Below are 20,703 nucleotides of genomic sequence, written 5' to 3'. Positions count from 1 at the left end.
ACATGTTATATCTACTGAGAGGTGTCTGTCCCAAACCCTGACTCCTAAACTAAAGAGGTGTCTGTCCCAAACCCTGACTCCTAAACTAAAGAGGTGTCTGTCCCAAACCCTGACTCCTAAACTAAAGAGGTGTCTGTCCCGAACCCTGACTCCTAAACTAAAGAGGTGTCTGTCCCAAACCCTGACTCCTAAACTAAAGAGGTGTCTGTCCCGAACCCTGACTCCTAAACTAAAGAGGTGTCTGTCCCAAACCCTGACTCCTAAACTAAAGAGGTGTCTGTCCCAAACCCTGACTCCTAAACTAAAGAGGTGTCTGTCCCAAACCCTGACTCCTAAACTAAAGAGGTGTCTGTCCCAAACCCTGACTCCTAAACTAAAGAGGTGTCTGTCCCAAACCCTGACTCCTAAACTAAAGAGGTGTCTGTCCCAAACCCTGACTCCTAAACTAAAGAGGTGTCTGTCCCGAACCCTGACTCCTAAACTAAAGAGGTGTCTGTCCCAAACCCTGACTCCTAAACTAAAGAGGTGTCTGTCCCAAACCCTGACTCCTAAACTAAAGAGGTGTCTGTCCCGAACCCTGACTCCTAAACTAAAGAGGTGTCTGTCCCAAACCCTGACTCCTAAACTTCAAAGAGGTGTCTGTCCCAAACCCTGACTCCTAAACTAAAGAGGTGTCTGTCCCAAACCCTGACTCCTAAACTAAAGAGAGTGTCTGTCCCAAACCCTGACTCCTAAACTAAAGAGGTGTCTGTCCCAAACCCTGACTCCTAAACTAAAGAGAGGTGTCTGTCCCAAACCCTGACTCCTAAACTAAAGAGGTGTCTGTCCCAAACCCTGACTCTTAAACTAAAGAGGTGTCTGTCCCGAACCCTGACTCCTAAACTAAAGAGGTGTCTGTCCCGAACCCTGACTCCTAAACTAAAGAGGTGTCTGTCCCGAACCCTGACTCCTAAACTTCAAAGAGGTGTCTGTCCCAAACCCTGACTCTTAAACTAAAGAGGTGTCTGTCCCAAACCCTGACTCCTAAACTGAAGAGGTGTCTGTCCCAAACCCTGACTCCTAAACTTCATGTTATATCTACTAAAGAGGTGTCTGTCCCAACCCTGACTCCTAAACTAAAGAGGTGTCTGTCCCGAACCCTGACTCCTAAACTAAAGAGGTGTCTGTCCCAAACCCTGACTCCTAAACTAAAGAAGTGTCTGTCCCAAACCCTGACTCTTAAACTAAAGAGGTGTCTGTCCCGAACCCTGACTCCTAAACTACATGTTATATCTACTGAGAGGTGTCTGTCCCCAACCCTGACTCCTAAACTAAAGAGGTGTCTGTCCCAAACCCTGACTCCTAAACTTCATGTTATATCTACTGAGAGGTGTCTGTCCCAAACCCTGACTCCTTAACTTCATGTTATATCTACTGAGAGGTGTCTGTCCCAAACCCTGACTCCTAAACTTCATGTTATTACTGAGAGGTGTCTGTCCCAAACCCTGACTCCTAAACTACATGTTATATCTACTGAGAGGTGTCTGTCCCAAACCCTGACTCCTAAACTACATGTTATATCTACTGAGAGGTGTCTGTCCCCAACCCTGACTCCTAAACTAAAGAGGTGTCTGTCCCAAACCCTGACTCCTAAACTTCATGTTATATCTACTGAGAGGTGTCTGTCTGAAACCCTGACTCCTAAACTTCATGTTATATCTACTGAGAGGTGTCTGTCCAAAACTCTGACTCCTAAACTACATGTTATATCTACTGAGAGGTATCTGTCCCAAACCCCTGACTCATAAACTCATGTTTGAAAATATATATTTTTTACTAGCAAGGACCTACTGCTGCTTAAACCTCCGGTTAGGAAACTGTGCAGGTTTATTGTCAGAGCCTCACGGTGTGAGAGGTGTAAAGACTAGAGACTATTTAAAGAGGAGGACTGAGAACAAGAAGAGAGGCCTCACGGTCGGTACTGAAGTCGTCTATCAGGATGATCTCCTGGATCAGAGAGGGAGGGCTCCTCATCAGGACACTGAGAGAGGGAGAGAAAAGGCAGCATTAAGTCGGAGGGTCGATTCTTCATTGTGAAAGGCACAAAACGGTTCCTTACCTTTTGATGGTGCGGAGCAGGGTGGAGCGAGCTTCATTGTGGAAGGTGATGATGATGCTCGTAGGAGGAAGCTTAACGTCGTAATTCACGGAGGCACATCTACAAACATTTAAGGAGAAACATTGTTTTAGTAAAGTATTCACACCTACTGTACATATTGTCCCGTTCACCCTGCACATGAAGGCAACACCACCATAAATCCTAACATATGGTTGCTTTTATAACTTTTTAATGACACCTGTAGTGTCGTGTGTCTCAGATGACCCGCTAGGAGCCCAGTCGGTCTGTGTGTAGTCACCTGTAGTGTCGTGTGTCTCAGATGACACGCTAAGAGCCCAGTCCGTCTGTGTGTAAGTCACCTGTAGTGTCGTGTGTCTCAGATGACCCGCTAGGAGCCCAGTCGGTCTGTGTGTAAGTCACCTGTAGTGTCGTGTGTCTCAGATGACACGCTAAGAGCCCAGTCCGTCTGTGTGTAAGTCACCTGTAGTGTCGTGTGTCTCAGATGACCCGCTAGGAGCCCAGTCGGTCTGTGTGTAAGTCACCTGTAGTGTCGTGTGTCTCAGATGACACGCTAAGAGCCCAGTCCGTCTGTGTGTAAGTCACCTGTAGTGTCGTGTGTCTCAGATGACCCGCTAGGAGCCCAGTCGGTCTGTGTGTAAGTCACCTGTAGTGTCGTGTGTCTCAGATGACCCGCTAAGAGCCCAGTCGGTCTGTGTGTAAGTCACCTGTAGTGTCGTGTGTCTCAGATGACCCGCTAGGAGCCCAGTCGGTCTGTGTGTAAGTCACCTGTAGTGTCGTGTGTCTCTGATGACCCGCTAAGAGCCCAGTCGGTCTGTGTGTAAGTCACCTGTAGTGTCGTGTGTCTCTGATGACCCGCTAAGAGCCCAGTCGGTCTGTGTGTAAGTCACCTGTAGTGTCGTGTGTCTCAGATGACACGCTAAGAGCCCAGTCGGTCTGTGTGTAGTCACCTCTAGTGTCGTGTGTCTCAGATGACCCGCTAGGAGCCCAGTCGGTCTGTGTGTAAGTCACCTGTAGTGTCGTGTGTCTCAGATGACCCGCTAAGAGCCCAGTCGGTCTGTGTGTAAGTCACCTGTAGTGTCGTGTGTCTCTGATGACCCGCTAAGAGCCCAGTCGGTCTGTGTGTAAGTCACCTGTAGTGTCGTGTGTCTCAGATGACCCGCTAAGAGCCCAGTCGGTCTGTGTGTAAGTCACCTGTAGTGTCGTGTGTCTCTGATGACCCGCTAAGAGCCCAGTCGGTCTGTGTGTAAGTCACCTGTAGTGTCGTGTGTCTCTGATGGCCCGTTCGGAGCCGAGTCGGTCGCTCTCAGCCAGGTTGAAGGCATGGTCTCTGTAGGGGTCGTCTCCCACCTTCAGCTGTTTCCCCAACAGGTACGCCTTCTCATCGAAACTCCCTATGAGCTGACCCTGCTGTGGCTCCGCCCGTGGGGACTGGGTCATCTGCAAGGGGAAGTTAGAGTTTAGATGTGGCAGCACACAGAGGTCAGGGGTCAAAACACAGGAAGCTGAGGTCAGAAGGAAAGATGGGTCACCAGTTAGAAGATATTATGACTCTGGTTAGAAGATGTTTCAGTCTTATTGATGGTCAACTCTCATCTCTCACACTGTAGATATTTGGTAACGCTACCAACCCTGTTTGAAAACATACTGTCACATTCTCCATCATCCTCAAAGGTGTGAGACACCCAGTCTCTAGCATGACTCTAATGTTATCTATATGAACTAGAATCTGACTCTAATGTTATCTGAACTAGAATCTGACTCTAATGTTATCTGAACTAGAATCTGACTCTAATGTTATCTGAACTAGAATCTGACTCTAATGTTATCTGAACTAGAATCTGACTCTAATGTTATCTGAACTAGAATCTGACTCTAATGTTATCTGAACTAGAATCTGACTCTAATGTTATCTATATGAACTAGAATCTGACTCTAATGAACTAGAATCTGACTCTAATGTTATCTATATGAACTAGAATCTGACTCTAATGGTATCTATATGAACTAGAATCTGACTCTAATGTTATCTATATGAACTATAATCTGACTCTAATGGTATCTATATGAACTATAATCTGACTCTAATGGTATCTATATGAACTAGAATCTGACTCTAATGTTATCTGAACTAGAATCTGACTCTAATGGTATCTGAACTAGAATCTGACTCTAATGTTATCTGAACTAGAATCTGACTCTAATGTTATCTGAACTAGAATCTGACTCTAATGTTATCTGAACTAGAATCTGACTCTAATGTTATCTGAACTAGAATCTGACTCTAATGTTATCTGAACTAGAATCTGACTCTAATGTTATCTGAACTAGAATCTGACTCTAATGATATCTATATGAACTAGAATCTGACTCTAATGTTATCTATATGAACTAGAATCTGACTCTAATGGTATCTATATGAACTAGAATCTGACTCTAATGTTATCTGAACTAGAATCTGACTCTAATGGTATCTGAACTAGAATCTGACTCTAATGTTATCTGAACTAGAATCTGACTCTAATGTTATCTGCATGAACTAGAATCTGACTCTAATGTTATCTGCATGAACTGGAATCTGACTCTAATGGTATCTATATGAACTAGAATCTGACTCTAATGTTATCTGAACTTTAATCTGACTCTAATGATATCTTAACTAGAATCTGACTCTAATGGTATCTATATGAACTAGAATCTGACTCTAATGTTATCTGAACTTTAATCTGACTCTAATGATATCTATATGAACTAGAATCTGACTCTAATGGTATCTATATGAACTAGAATCTGACTCTAATGTTATCTGAACTAGAATCGGTCTCTAATGGTATCTGAACTAGAATCTGACTCTAATGTTATCTGAACTAGAATCTGACTCTAATGTTATCTGAACTAGAATCGGTCTCTAATGTTATCTGAACTAGAATCTGACTCTAATGATATCTGAACTAGAATCTGACTCTAATGGTATCTATATGAACTAGAATCTGACTATAATGTTATCTGAACTAGAATCTGACTCTAATGTTATCTGAACTAGAATCTGACTCTAATGATATCTGAACTAGAATCTGACTCTAATGTTATCTGAACTAGAATCTGACTCTAATGTTATCTGAACTAGAATCTGACTCTAATGGTATCTATATGAACTAGAATCGGACTCTAATGGTATCTGAACTAGAATCTAACTCTAATGGTATCTCTATGAACTATAATCTGACTCTAATGGTATCTATATGAACTAGAATCTGACTCTAATGATATCTGAACTAGAATCTGACTCTAATGTTATCTGAACTAGAATCTGACTCTAATGTTATCTGAACTAGAATCTGACTCTAATGTTATCTGAACTAGAATCTGACTCTAATGATATCTATATGAACTAGAATCTGACTCTAATGTTATCTATATGAACTAGAATCTGACTCTAATGAACTATCTAATATGAACTAGAATCTGACTCTAATGTTATCTATATGAACTAGAATCTGACTCTAATGTTATCTGAACTAGAATCTGACTCTAATGGTATCTGAACTAGAATCTGACTCTAATGGTATCTGAACTAGAATCTGACTCTAATGTTATCTGAAATAGAATCTGACTCTAATGTTATCTGAACTAGAATCTGACTCTAATGATATCTGAACTAGAATCTGACTCTAATGATATCTGAACTAGAATCTGACTCTAATGGTATCTATATGAACTAGAATCTGACTCTAATGTTATCTGAACTAGAATCTGACTCTAATGTTATCTGAACTAGAATCTGACTCTAATGATATCTATAAGAACTAGAATCTGACTCTAATGGTATCTATATGAACTAGAATCTGACTAATGGTATCTATAAGAACTAGAATCTGACTCTAATGATATTTATATGAACTAGAATCTGACTCTAATGGTATCTGAACTAGAATCTGACTCTAATGTTATCTGAACTAGAATCTGACTCTAATGGTATCTATATGAACTAGAATCTGACTCTAATGGTATCTGAACTAGAATCTGACTCTAATGGTATCTATATGAACTAGAATCGGACTCTAATGGTATCTGAACTAGAATCTAACTCTAATGGTATCTATATGAACTATAATCTGACTCTAATGGTATCTATATGAACTAGAATCTGTCTCTAATGGTATCTACATGAACTATAATCTGACTCTAATGGTATCTATATGAACTAGAATCTGACTCTAATGGTATCTATATGAACTAGAATCTGACTCTAATGGTATCTATATGAACTAGAATCTGACTCTAATGGTATCTATATGAACTAGAATCTGACTCTAATGTTATCTGAACTTTAATCTGACTCTAATGGTATCTATATCTGAACTAGAATCTGACTCTAATGGTATCTATATGAACTAGAATCTGACTCTAATGGTATCTGACTCTAATGTTATCTGACTAGAATCTGACTCTAATGGTATCTATATGAACTAGAATCTGACTCTAATGGAACTATCTGATAATGATCTCTATGAACTAGAATCTCTAATGGTATCTCTATGAACTAGAATCTGACTCTAATGTTATCTGAACTAGAATCTGACTCTAATGAATCTAATATTAACTCTATATGAACTAGAATCTGACTCTAATGGTATCTGAACTAGAATCTGACTCTAATGGTATCTATATGAACTAGAATCTGACTCTAATGGTATCTATATGAACTAGAATCTGACTCTAATGGTATCTATATGAACTAGAATCTGACTCTAATGGTATCTATATGAACTAGAATCTGACTCTAATGGTATCTATATGAACTAGAATCTGACTCTAATGGTATCTATATGAACTAGAATCTGACTCTAATGGTATCTATATGAACTAGAATCTGACTCTAATGGTATCTATATGAACTAGAATCTGACTCTAATGGTATCTATATGAACTAGAATCTGACTCTAATGGAACTAGAATCTGACTCTAATGAAACTAGAATCTGACTCTAATGATATCTATATGAACTAGAATCTGACTCTAATGTTATCTGAACTAGAATCTGACTCTAATGGTATCTCTATGAACTAAAATCTGACTAATGGTATCTGAACTAGAATCTGACTCTAATGATATCTATATGAACTAGAACCTGACTCTAATGGTATCTATATGAACTAGAATCTGACTCTAATGGTATCTATATGAACTAGAATCTGACTCTAATGTTATCTGAACTAGAATCTGACTCTAATGGTATCTGAACTAGAATCTGACTCTAATGATATCTATATGAACTAGAATCTGACTCTAATGTTATCTGAACTAGAATCTGACTCTAATGGTATCTATATGAACTAGAATCTGACTCTAATGGTATCTATATGAACTAGAATCTGACTCTAATGGTATCTATAGGAGTGAGGCTGAGAGGAAAATAAAGTGGGAGAGAGGAACGATGATGACACAGGTGATGAATATTTGAAGAAAAGGGGGAGATGTTGTCTGAGGGAAAGAGAGGATATAATTGAAGAGGAATGGAAAGAGAACTGAGAGAGAACTGCATTCTTCAGTTCTGGGTTATTAATGGTCTGTCAGGGGAGAAGCTTAAGCTTAGAGCTCACCCACACACACACGCGCTCACACACACGCTCACACACACGCTCACACACACGCTCACACACACGCTCACACACACGCTCACACACAAGCTCACACACACGCTCACACACAAGCTCACACACAAGCTCACACACACGCTCACACACACGCTCACACACACGCTCACACACAAGCTCACACACACGCTCACACACAAGCTCACACACACGCTCACACACACGCTCACACACACGCTCACACACAAGCTCACACACAAGCTCACACACACGCTCACACACGCTCACACACACGCTCACACACAAGCTCACACACACGCTCACACACACGCTCACACACACGCTCACACACGCTCACACACAAGCTCACACACACGCTCACACACACGCTCACACACACGCTCACACACACGCTCACACACAAGCTCACACACACGCTCACACACACGCTCACACACACGCAAGCTCACACACACGCTCACACACAAGTTCACACACACGCTCACACACAAGCTCACACACAAGCTCACACACACGCTCACACACACGCTCACACACAAGCTCACACACTCCTAGAGAACAGAACTCTCTCAGATTAACTCCCATCCAGGCACCTTCATGACCTCACTTTCCATTTCTCAGGAGACGAGAACAAACTGAGGGTATGTGTCCCAAATGGCCCCCTATTCCCTACATAGTGCACCAGGGGCCATAGGGCTCTGGTCAAAATTAGTGCACTATGTAGGGAATAGGGGGCCATTTATCCATATGAACTGCACTCTGACAGGAATCTTTAAATCCAGATATTTCAATATATGTGATGTCGACAGGGTCTCCTAGATACACAGATGATGGGATGTCGACAGGGTCTCCTAGATACACAGATGATGGGATATCTACAGTCTAGATACAGATGATGGGATGTCAGGCAGGCAGGCAGGCAGGCAGGCACAGGCAGGCAGGCAGACAGGCAGGCAGGCAGGCAGGCAGGCAGGCAGGCAGGCAGGCACAGCTATTACTAAGAACCCTAAATGAACAGAATTCCCCGATTGGTGATCGCTCTCTACCCACCTCTATGGTCACGTGATTACAGATGGCCCTCGTGGTATGAGTGCCGTCTGTCTAAGTCTATGGTCAGGTATTTAAACGGGCAGGTTGGTCCTCACCTCTGTTGTGTTTGTGTGGGATTTAGGCCCCTAATAGTCAGGCAGTCATTTATCTGTTTCCCTTTGTGACTTGTAGTTGGTAAGGACTTATGTTAATTGACATTTACACTTTGCATGCAGTAAATAGGCCTGTTTCATTATGATGTTTAAAAGGCCTGCTATTATTACACTGATCTATATTAAGCTTGGTCTCGTGGTCTCATGGTTGTGACTCCCCTGGGGGATCTGGAGCCATCAAACCCAATTACAAGGAGGGCTCTTATGACCTCATTACAATGGCCTGAGACTCACTGCCTTGTCAGAAAACGTATTTATCCAGGGACTTGAAGTGACACTGCAACATTTACCAACCGGATATGCACAAATGGCACGCACACCTACACACACACGCACGCACGAGGAGGTGGGAAAGAAACAAACAAACAGACAGACAGACAGACAGACAGACAGACAGACAGACAGACAGACAAAGACAGACAGGTGGGAAAGAAAGACAACAAACAACAAACAGACAAACAAACAAACAACACAGACAGACAGACAGACAGACAGACAGACAGACAGACAGACAGACAGACAGACAGACAGACAGACAGACAGACAGACAGACAGACAGACAGACAGAGAGAGAGAGAGAGAGAGAGAGAGAGAGAGAGAGAGAGAGAGAGAGAGAGAGAGAGAGAGAAAGAGAGAAAGAAAGAAAGAAAGAAAGAAAGAGAGAAAGAAAGAAAGAAAGAAAGAAAGAGAGAAAGAAAGAAAGAAAGAAAGAAAGAAAGAAAGAAAGAAAGAAAGAAAAAAGTAGAAACTGTCTCACTGGCATTGTCCAGCCCTAACGCCATGTTTCGGGAATTCACCTGTCTTATATCAGCTCGCTTGCGCTCAGATGGGAGGTGTGGAAATATGTGAGGTGTGGAAATATGTGAGGTGTGGAAATATGTGAGGTGTGGAAATATGTGAGGTGCGGAAATATGTGAGGTGCGGAAATATGTGAGGTGCGGAAATATGTGAGGTGCGGAAATATGTGAGGTGCGGAAATATGTGAGGTGCGGAAATATGTGAGGTGCGGAAATATGTGAGGTGTGGAAATATGTGAGGTGTGGAAATATGTGAGGTGTGGAAATATGTGAGGTGTGGAAATATGTGAGGTGCGGAAATATGTGAGGTGCGGAAATATGTGAGGTGCGGAAATATGTGAGGTGCGGAAATATGTGAGGTGTGGAAATATGTGAGGTGTGGAAATATGTGAGGTGTGGAAATATGTGAGGTGCGGAAATATGTGAGGTGTGGAAATATGTTAGGTGTGGAAATATGTGAAATATGTGAGGTGTGGAAATATGTGAGGTGTGGAAATATGTGAGGTGTGGAAATATGTGAGGTGCGGAAATATGTGAGGTGCGGAAATATGTGAGGTGCGGAAATATGTGAGGTGCGGAAATATGTGAGGTGTGGAAATATGTGAGGTGTGGAAATATGTGAGGTGTGGAAATATGTGAGGTGTGGAAATATGTGAGGTGTGGAAATATGTGAGGTGTGGAAATATGTGAGGTGCGGAAATATGTGAGGTGTGGAAATATGTGAGGTGTGGAAATATGTGAGGTGTGGAAATATGTGAGGTGTGGAAATATGTGAGGTGCGGAAATATGTGAGGTGCGGAAATATGTGAGGTGCGGAAATATGTGAGGTGCGGAAATATGTGAGGTGTGGAAATATGTGAGGTGTGGAAATATGTGAGGTGTGGAAATATGTGAGGTGTGGAAATATGTGAGGTGTGGAAATATGTGAGGTGCGGAAATATGTGAGGTGCGTCCTTAAAAAAATTATCCAAAGTGCTTTCAGGCAGATAGGCATATTTGTGAGGTGTTAGGGGTAAAAAAAATATGTGAGGTGTGGAAATATGTAACCAGAGGTGTTGAGAACACCTTTATTTAACCAGGTGAGGTGTGGAACATTTATTTAACCAGGTGGCTAGGAAACACCTTTATTTAACCAGGTAGGCTAGTTGAAATTTATTTAACCAGGTAGGCTAGTTGAAACACCTTTATGTAACCAGGTAGGCTAGGAAACACCTTTATTTAACCAGGTAGGCTAGGAAACACCTATTTAACCAGGTGGCGGAAATATGTAACCAGGTGGCTAGTTGAAACACCTTTATTTAACCAGGTGGCTAGTTGAAAACACCTTTATGTAACCAGGTAGGTGTTGGAACACCTTTATTTAACCAGGTAGGTGTGGAAACCTTTATTTAACCAGAGGTGTGGAACACCTTTATTTAAGGTGGCGGAAACCTTTATTTAACCAGGTAGGTGTGGAAATATTTAACCAGGTAGGCTGTGGAAATATGTGACCAGGTGGCTAGTTGAGAACACCTTTAAAAAAATTATCCAAAGTGCTTTCAGGCAGATAGGCATATTTGTAACCAACCAAAAACTGGGTTTAGGGGTAATTAAAAAATATATATATTTCACCTTTATTTAACCAGGTAGGCTAGTTGAGAACACCTTTATTTAACCAGGTAGGCTAGTTGAGAACACCTTTATTTAACCAGGTAGGCTAGTTGAGAACACCTTTATTTAACCAGGTAGGCTAGTTGAGAACACCTTTATTTAACCAGGTAGGCTAGTTGAGAACACCTTTATTTAACCAGGTAGGCTAGTTGAGAACACCTTTATTTAACCAGGTAGGCTAGTTGAGAACACCTTTATTTAACCAGGTAGGCTAGTTGAGAACACCTTTATTTAACCAGGTAGGCTAGTAGAGAACACCTTTATTTAACCAGGTAGGCCAGTTGAGAACACCTTTATTTAACCAGGTAGGCCAGTTGAGAACACCTTTATTTAACCAGGTAGGCCAGTTGAAAACACCTTTATTTAACCAGGTAGGCTAGTTGAGAACACCTTTATTTAACCAGGTAGGCTAGTTGAAAACACCTTTATTTAACCAGGTAGGCTAGTTGAGAACACCTTTATTTAACCAGGTAGGCTAGTTGAGAACACCTTTATTTAACCAGGTAGGCTAGTTGAGAACACCTTTATTTAACCAGGTAGGCCAGTTGAAAACACCTTTATTTAACCAGGTAGGCCAGTTGAGAACACCTTTATTTAACCAGGTAGGCTAGTTGAAAACACCTTTATTTAACCAGGTAGGCTAGTTGAGAACACCTTTATTTAACCAGGTAGGCTAGTTGAGAACACCTTTATTTAACCAGGTAGGCTAGTTGAGAACACCTTTATTTAACCAGGTAGGCTAGTTGAGAACACCTTTATTTAACCAGGTAGGCTAGTTGAGAACACCTTTATTTAACCAGGTAAGCTAGTTGAGAACACCTTTATTTAACCAGGTAGGCTAGTTGAGAACACCTTTATTTAACCAGGTAGGCCAGTTGAGAACACCTTTATTTAACCAGGTAGGCCAGTTGAGAACACCTTTATTTAACCAGGTAGGCCAGTTGAGAACACCTTTATTTAACCAGGTAGGCTAGTTGAGAACACCTTTATTTAACCAGGTAGGCTAGTTGAGAACACCTTTATTTAACCAGGTAGGCTAGTTGAGAACACCTTTATTTAACCAGGTAGGCTAGTTGAGAACACCTTTATTTAACCAGGTAGGCTAGTTGAGAACACCTTTATTTAACCAGGTAGGCTAGTTGAGAACACCTTTATTTAACCAGGTAGGCTAGTTGAGAACACCTTTATTTAACCAGGTAGGCTAGTTGAGAACACCTTTATTTAACCAGGTAGGCTAGTTGAGAACACCTTTATTTAACCAGGTAGGCTAGTTGAGAACACCTTTATTTAACCAGGTAGGCTAGTTGAGAACACCTTTATTTAACCAGGTAGGCTAGTTGAGAACACCTTTATTTAACCAGGTAGGCTAGTTGAGAACACCTTTATTTAACCAGGTAGGCTAGTTGAAAACACCTTTATTTAACCAGGTAGGCTAGTTGAGAACACCTTTATTTAACCAGGTAGGCTAGTTGAGAACACCTTTATTTAACCAGGTAGGCTAGTTGAGAACACCTTTATTTAACCAGGTAGGCTAGTTGAGAACACCTTTATTTAACCAGGTAGGCTAGTTGAGAACAAGTTCTCATTTGCAACTGCGACCTGGCCAAGATAAAGCATAGCAGTGTGAACAGACAACAACACAGAATGAACAACACGTGGAGTAAACAATTAACAAGTCAATAACACAGTAGAAAAAAAAGAGAGTCTATATACAATGTGTGCAAAAGGCATGAGGAGGTAGGCGAATAATTACAATTTTGCAGATTAACACTGGAGTGATAAATGATCAGATGGTCATGTACAGGTAGAGATATTGGTGTGCAAAAGAGCAGAAAAGTAAATAAATAAAAACAGTATGGGGATGAGGTAGGTAAAATTGGGTGGGCTATTTACCAATAGACTATGTACAGCTGCAGCGATCGGTTAGCTGCTCAGATAGCTGATGTTTAAAGTTGGTGAGGGAGATAAAAGTCCCCAAGTCTTTGCAGTTAGTTATGTTATGAATTTCGACAGAGGAAACTCAGCCTATCCAGCCGTGACGCACACTGCCCATATGAACATGGAACATGAGTAGCCTAATGTGCCTGTATACTTCCTAGTTAGAAACATATGTCATTTCCTATTTATTTTTATTTGTTATAAAAACCAAGCATAGCCCCCCTCCTCTAAATTAAAGTTGCCCAATGCAATCGCAAAGTAGTCAAGACTGGCTCCTGAGACCACTAGGAAATAAATAGTAAATCACCAGAGCTTTATTAAAATATAAAGTTTGAGAGGGGTAAAAACAGTGAGCTGACATTCCCTTTTTATCTTTGTAGGCTGGCCCACATTATTGTAGCCATGCAGATCGGGTTTTGGACGTGCTGTAAAACCCCCTCCAAGATGTAGGCCACGTGTCCATCGTGAAACGAGGGATGAGAACCTCGGTGAATTGAGGCGAACCTGATATTTAGAAGTTGTCTGTAGCCTGTACAAATGGCTTTTTTTCCGTTGTATATGTTCAAAACCCAAGCCCTCCTTTAGGCCTACGATAAATAACAATAACAGCAACGCGTGTCTTTATTATGTCGATTTTATTATTGTTTTTCCATTCAGTTTTATTACAACCAAACGTATTAGAATGATTCCCCTTCCTGGTTTTATGGGGACAACGTCCGCGGCGCGCTTGCAATTCAACTTCTGGAGATGTGTGAATGAGATCTGATCTGTAAAATGGTTCCGATTATGTAAAAAAAAAAAAAACACAGGTCTATTGGGGAGCAGTGGAACGGTGAGCGGACATTATCTCTATTCATATAGGATCTTTGTCCAGCTTCCGTGGAAAGTTTAGATGTGCGTAAAAACCCTCCATAGTCTGCATTGTTTTAATATTTTATGCCCACGGAGAGAAATTATGGGGCCTGTAAATGTGACATAGCCTATTTACAACACGTTTTTATTTTGTTTAGAATTTGATTATAATTATTTATTCTCTTTTTAGGCCTGTTCAATAATTCAATGAATCTTGCTTATTGACCATTTTTGGCATGTCCACGCTAAGCCATAATGTAATTTACAGTCGGCCTAGTCCCTATATCAGTGTGAACGCTAATGAAGACATGCTGGCAACAATGTGGACTGTAAAATGGGTTCAAGTTAACGTATTTAGCAAATAAAGGTCTACATTTTGTTATTTCGTTTCTGTAAGCCATTTAACAACCTATAATGGGTTAACATTGGAATTGGAGTTGATTCCACCGCGATATATAAATACCTAAACAATACATAAAACACCGCAAATACACGACTTGAAGCAACCACGTATTTCGCTACGGAGCACGTTCTGATTGGCCATTGAAAGGGCTAAGCCTCAACACAGCCACAACTTGTTTATTCATCAAAACACTGCCCCTTTTTGCGCCAAGTTCAAATATTTCTGAAAGACTCCTAAACCTATAGCGCTATCGCCTTGGCACAGATGTACCATGGCGTTAGGTTTGTTAAAATAGAGCCCGTTGTCTGTTTGGGATAGTTGTCATCGGCTGACGGCGGGAAATGGAATTGGGGACCCCAACTATAACATCTTCTTAAAATGTTTTAATGGTGATGAAGACAGGAATAAAGGCGAGGTTACACACTAACCAGAGATATTTGGTCTAATTCCTTGCCATAACTGTATCCTAGGGACTCATGATGATGCATAAAGTCATCCTGAATGATGTCAGGAACCCCTGGTTGTCGAGGGCACCCTGTTGTCATGGAACATCACAGAGAGCACAAGGTGGTGTTCCCATTCTATATTGTAGACACACTAATGGAATGTTCAGGATTAGGATTGGGTGGGTTAGGTGTTAGGGTTACAGTTTGGGGTTAAGGTTAGGTGTTAGGGTTACGGTTTGGGGTTAAGGTTAGGTGTTAGGGTTAAGGTTAGGTGCTAGGGTTACGGTTAAGGTTGGGTGTTAGGGTTACGGTTTGGGGTTAAGGTTAGGTGTTAGGGTTACGGTTTGGGGTTAAGGTTAGGTGTTAGGGTTAAGGTTAGGTGCTAGGGTTACGGTTAAGGTTGGGTGTTAGGGTTACGGTTTGGGGTTAAGGTTAGGTGTTAGGGTTAAGGTTAGGTGTTAGGGTTACGGTTCGGGGTTAAGGTTAGGTGTTAGGGTTACGGTTTGGGGTTAAGGTTAGGTGTTAGGGTTAAGGTTAGGTGTTAGGGTTACGGTTTGGGGTTAGGGTTAAGGTTAGGTGTTACGGTTTGGGGTTAAGGTTAAGGTTAGGTGTTAGGGTTACGGTTTGGGGTTAAGGTTAAGGTTAGGTGTTAGGGTTACGGTTTGGGGTTAAGGTTAAGGTTAGGTGTTAGGGTTAAGGTTAGGTGTTAGGGTTACGGTTTGGGGTTAAGGTTAAGCCTGTTAGGGTTACGGTTTGGCGTTAAGGTTAGGTGTTAGGGTTACGGTTTGGGGTTAATGGGTTAGGGTTAGGGTTATTGGAAATTCTTAATGCACCTTGGAAAGCACCTAACCTTAATGCACCTTGGAAAGCACATAACCTTAATGCACCTTGGAAAGCACCTAACCTTAATGAACCTTGGAAAGCACCTAACCTTAATGCACCTAACCTTAATGCACCTTGGGAAGCACCTAACCTTAATGCACCTTGGAAAGCACCTAACCTTAATGCACCTTGGATAGCACCTAACCTTAATGCACCTTGGAAAGCACCTAACCTTAATGCACCTAACCTTAATGCACCTTGGGAAGCACCTAACCTTAATGCACCTTGGAAAGCACCTAACCTTCATGCACCTTGGAAAGCATCTAACCTTAATGCACCTTGGAAAGCACCTAACCTTAATGACCCTAACCTTAATGCACCTTGGAAAGCACCTAACCTTAATGCACCTAACCTTAATGCACCTTGGGAAGCACCTAACCTTAATGCACCTTGGAAAGCACCTAACCTTAATGCACCTTGGAAAGCATCTAACCTTAATGCACCTAACCTTAATGCACATTGGAAAGCACCTAACCTTAATGCACCTAACCTTAATGCACCTTGGAAAGCATCTAACCTTAATGCACCTTGGAAAGCACCTAACCTTAATGCACCTTGGAAAGCACCTAACCTTAATGCACCTTGGAAAGCACCTAACCTTAATGCACCTAACCTTAATGCACCTTGGGAAGCACCTAACCTTAATGCACCTTGGAAAGCACCTAACCTTAATGCACCTTGGAAAGCATCTAACCTTAATGCACCTAACCTTAATGCACCTTTGAAAGCACCTAACCTTAATGCACCTTGGAAAGCACCTAACCTTAATGCACCTTGGAAAGCACCTAACCTTAATGTACCTTGGAAAGCACCTAACCTTAATGCACCTTGGAAAGCACCTAACCTTAATGTACCTTGGAAAGCACCTAACCTTAATGCACCTTGGAATATTGCTGTTCACCCCTACAATTGTTTTTATTGATGGGCCCAGCCACTCTTTGATGGTGCTCTGCATGTGCAATTAACAGCAGATGTTTTCCACACAAGTCATTGTAAACCTAAAACTCAGATGTGATTGTGCTATTGTTTTTTTTTTACTACAGTTAAGGTCTATAAAACACTGAGATCATAGAACATATTATCTGTTTGCTTCATGGTTTACCTCATCTGGGGGTGGCAGGGTAGCCGAGTGGTTAGAGCAAACCCCCGAGCTGACAAGGTACAAATCTGCCGTTCTGTCCCTGAACAAGGCAGTTAACCCTAGGCCGTCATTGAAAATAAGAATTTGTTCTTAACTGACTTGCCTAGTTAAATAAATGAAATTTAAAAAAATGTGGGAAACTCGAACCTCTCAACCTGCTCCCTTTCTCCATATATGCAGACTGAAGCATATTATAAAGCCTGCTCCCTTTCTCCATATATGCAGACTGAAGCATATTATAAAGCCTGCTCCCTTTCTCCATATATGCAGACTGGAGCATATTATATAGCCTGCTCCCTTTCTCCATATATGCAGACTGAAGCATATTATAAAGCCTGCTCCCTTTCTCCATATATGCAGACTGGAGCATATTATAAAGCCTGCTCCCTTTCTCCATATATGCAGACTGAAGCATATTATATAGCCTGCTCCCTTTCTCCATATATGCAGACTGAAGCATATTATAAAGCCTGCTCCCTTTCTCCATATATGCAGACTGGAGCATATTATATAGCCTGCTCCCTTTCTCCATATATGCAGACTGAAGCATATTATAAAGCCTGCTCCCTTTCTCCATATATGCAGACTGGAGCATATTATATAGCCTGCTCCCTTTCTCCATATATGCAGACTGAAGCATATTATAAAGCCTGCTCCCTTTCTCCATATATGCAGACTGAAGCATATTATATAGCCTGCTCCCTTTCTCCATATATGCAGACTGAAGCATATTATATAGCCTGCTCCCTTTCTCCATATATGCAGACTGAAGCATATTATATAGCCTGCTCCCTTTCTCCATATATGCAGACTGAAGCATATTATATAGCCTGCTCCCTTTCTCCATATATGCAGACTGAAGCATATTATATAGCCTGCTCCCTTTCTCCATATATGCAGACTGAAGCATATTATATAGCCTGCTCCCTTTCACCATATATGCAGACTGAAGCATATTATAAAGCCTGCTCCCTTTCTCCATATATGCAGACTGAAGCATATTATAAAGCCTGCTCCCTTTCTCCATATATGCAGACTGAAGCATATTATATAGCCTGCTCCCTTTCTCCATATATGCAGACTGAAGCATATTATATAGCCTGCTCCCTTTCTCCATATATGCAGACTGGAGCATATTATAAAGCCTGCATCCCTTTCTCCATATATGCAGACTGAAGCATATTATAAAGCCTGCTCCCTTTCACCATATATGCAGACTGAAGCATATTATAAAGCCTGCTCCCTTTCTCCATATATGCAGACTGAAGCATATTATAAAGCCTGCTCCCTTTCTCCATATATGCAGACTGAAGCATATTATAAAGCCTGCTCCCTTTCTCCATATATGCAGACTGAAGCATATTATAAAGCCTGCTCCCTTTCTCCATATATGCAGACTGAAGCATATTATAAAGCCTGCTCCCTTTCTCCATATATGCAGACTGAAGCATATTATATAGCCTGCTCCCTTTCACCATATATGCAGACTGAAGCATATTATAAAGCCTGCTCCCTTTCTCCATATATGCAGACTGAAGCATATTATAAAGCCTGCTCCCTTTCTCCATATATGCAGACTGAAGCATATTATAAAGCCTGCTCCCTTTCTCCATATATGCAGACTGTGGGTCTTTCATCAGCACGTGGGTCTTTCTTCCAATGCGTGAGCCACTAAGCACAGCTGACTGGATTTCATTGATCTAGTAAAAACTATCCCAAGGTAAGTGTTCCGTTTCTCGTCCCGAACTTTACTCGTTTTACAGCTCCATCAAGAACCTGTTATAAATGTTCCATTCATAGTTATGATTTTAAAAAAACTGTCAGGAATTACAGCCTGCAAAAAATAAACACTCTGATTGGGTATTGAGAAACAAAGTGAAGAACACGTGAAGCTTCTTGAGAATAGATGATTGGTCCTGAAGAGAACATGTCATTCTTTTCCTATAGGTCAGAGGCCTAATAGGCATTAACCTGAGTAGATGATATGAAAACTGACAGTGAAATCCTAAAATAGTTTTTTTCAGGTGGGCAGGTTTGGGTAGGTTACTTTCTAAAGGTAATCCGTTCCTCCCCAACCCTGCAGGTGGGCCTATCGTTTTCCTGCCAAATTAATACAACTCAAAATATGTCAAGAATTCCCAATGGCATGTCCACGACCACATAGAGCAGTGATTTTCCATGCACCCCTAGACACACGGAGCGATAAGACCCGGGAAAGAGCTCTATCACATCTAGACAAAGGAAATAGACGCCAAAAGAAATAAACGCGTCAAACGGCGAAAGAAGAGAAAGATCATCCATCCCTGACACGTCTCTGTAAAGCCTACAGACCTACATTTTGTCCTCCACCCCATATGCCATATTCGTATCTAAATGTTCAATGGGTCTCGGTTTATATCGCAGAGAATATGCTCTAGATTCTGCAACACAGTCATAACAGTTGCATATCTACGCTCCAGACGGTGGCTACCCGCGGACGGCTCGGCTCTCAGGGCGAGCTCGGTTTGCTCCCTCATCCTTCAGAGTCTTACGGAAAGCCTCTTATGGGTTATTCGGGTCCTGTGGCAGCCTTTGACCAAAGGGCAATGAACGAGAGGAAAAGGCATACAAATAACGCATAATGCAACTCAGAAAAAAACATAGGCTATTTAGAGCTCAGTTTAAAGTATATGAAATGGACCACAGCGTCGACGCACAGGTTCTTTGTGTCAAATACATTCAGGCAGCATAGGTTTAGTGTGGAGGTGGGTGAACAGTACCTCCAGCTGTGCATCACAACACAGATGACCCAACGCACATCAACATGAAACACACCCACCCCTCCCTGGCTATGCTGTGCGGCGAGCTGCAGTCTCACACAGCCAGCCGCTTTCCTTCCAGCAGAGAGAGAGAGAGCGCCGCAGCGCAGTCTGTCGCTCTTCCCTTATCTATCACTGTTCTCTCTATCAACAAATCCAGCTCCGCTACTCTCAACCTGTCACTTACGATTAGCGGAATGGTCCTGTGACTGTCATCTCGGTGGATGTCAGGTCGCCCGGCATGGCTCCTGCTGTCCCCGACGCGGGGTTGCGAGGCCGAGGACGGGGATGATGTGTGCGGCTTATTGTCCTGCCACAGGTAATAAAATGTTCCCAGGATCCACGCTACAGTCAAGATTGCGATGGCGTTGGCCCGTATCCTGCGCATTGTGAGCCCATAAGGAGAGCTCCGTCCCTCGGAGATATGCCCAGATGGTTCAGGTTCGGTCGGTGTTCTGCTGGATCAGAAGACCGAGCGGGAGGAGGAGAGTTGGTGATGGCTCTGCACCGCAGCAAACAGCCTCCGAGCTATTCTGATGGAGAGAACGAGCGGTCCCTATGCAGGGATTTGCGCACTCACAGAGCCGTGCGCGGTCCTAACGCCGAGAAGTTCCTTCCGAGGTGTCGTCACCCACTGGCTGCTGCGCTAAACTGCTAAAGTCTGGCTGCATTACGCACAGATTTTCTCCGTTTGGTTTCTGTTAGAATAGACACTCATCGTACAATTTACATGAATGAAAGAGACAACCCTGACTAAACAAGGATGACGGGATTATTTGTCTCTAATGTGGTTTTAATAAATAGCCTATTTGGCAAACTCCACCAAGCAAATCAGGTCAACTAAAACGATCAAGGAGGCA

At 42.1% G+C, this 20,703-nt stretch overlaps 1 protein-coding gene across 1 annotated transcript in view; it reads right to left on the bottom strand.

Moving 5' to 3' along the window:
* LOC118382061 (polypeptide N-acetylgalactosaminyltransferase 16-like) overlaps nt 1–20,452 on the bottom strand; it is a 74,461-nt gene extending 54,009 nt beyond the window's left edge. The window contains exons 1-4 of the mRNA XM_052509917.1: nt 20,031–20,452; nt 3,372–3,556; nt 2,099–2,197; nt 1,953–2,020 (exon numbers count right to left, since the gene is read on the bottom strand). Coding sequence (XP_052365877.1) covers nt 1,953–2,020; nt 2,099–2,197; nt 3,372–3,556; nt 20,031–20,231 — 553 coding nt within the window. The 5' untranslated portion in view covers nt 20,232–20,452. The remainder of the gene's footprint in view (nt 1–1,952; nt 2,021–2,098; nt 2,198–3,371; nt 3,557–20,030) is intronic.
* Between the last annotated feature and the right edge of the window lie 251 nt (nt 20,453–20,703).

Source organism: Oncorhynchus keta, unplaced genomic scaffold, assembly GCF_023373465.1.
Source record: "Oncorhynchus keta strain PuntledgeMale-10-30-2019 unplaced genomic scaffold, Oket_V2 Un_contig_5163_pilon_pilon, whole genome shotgun sequence".
In the NCBI taxonomy this organism is placed as follows: domain Eukaryota; kingdom Metazoa; phylum Chordata; class Actinopteri; order Salmoniformes; family Salmonidae; genus Oncorhynchus; species Oncorhynchus keta.
The sequence above is the reverse complement of the archived record's forward strand: the minus strand, read 5'-3'. Positions and strand labels throughout refer to the sequence as shown.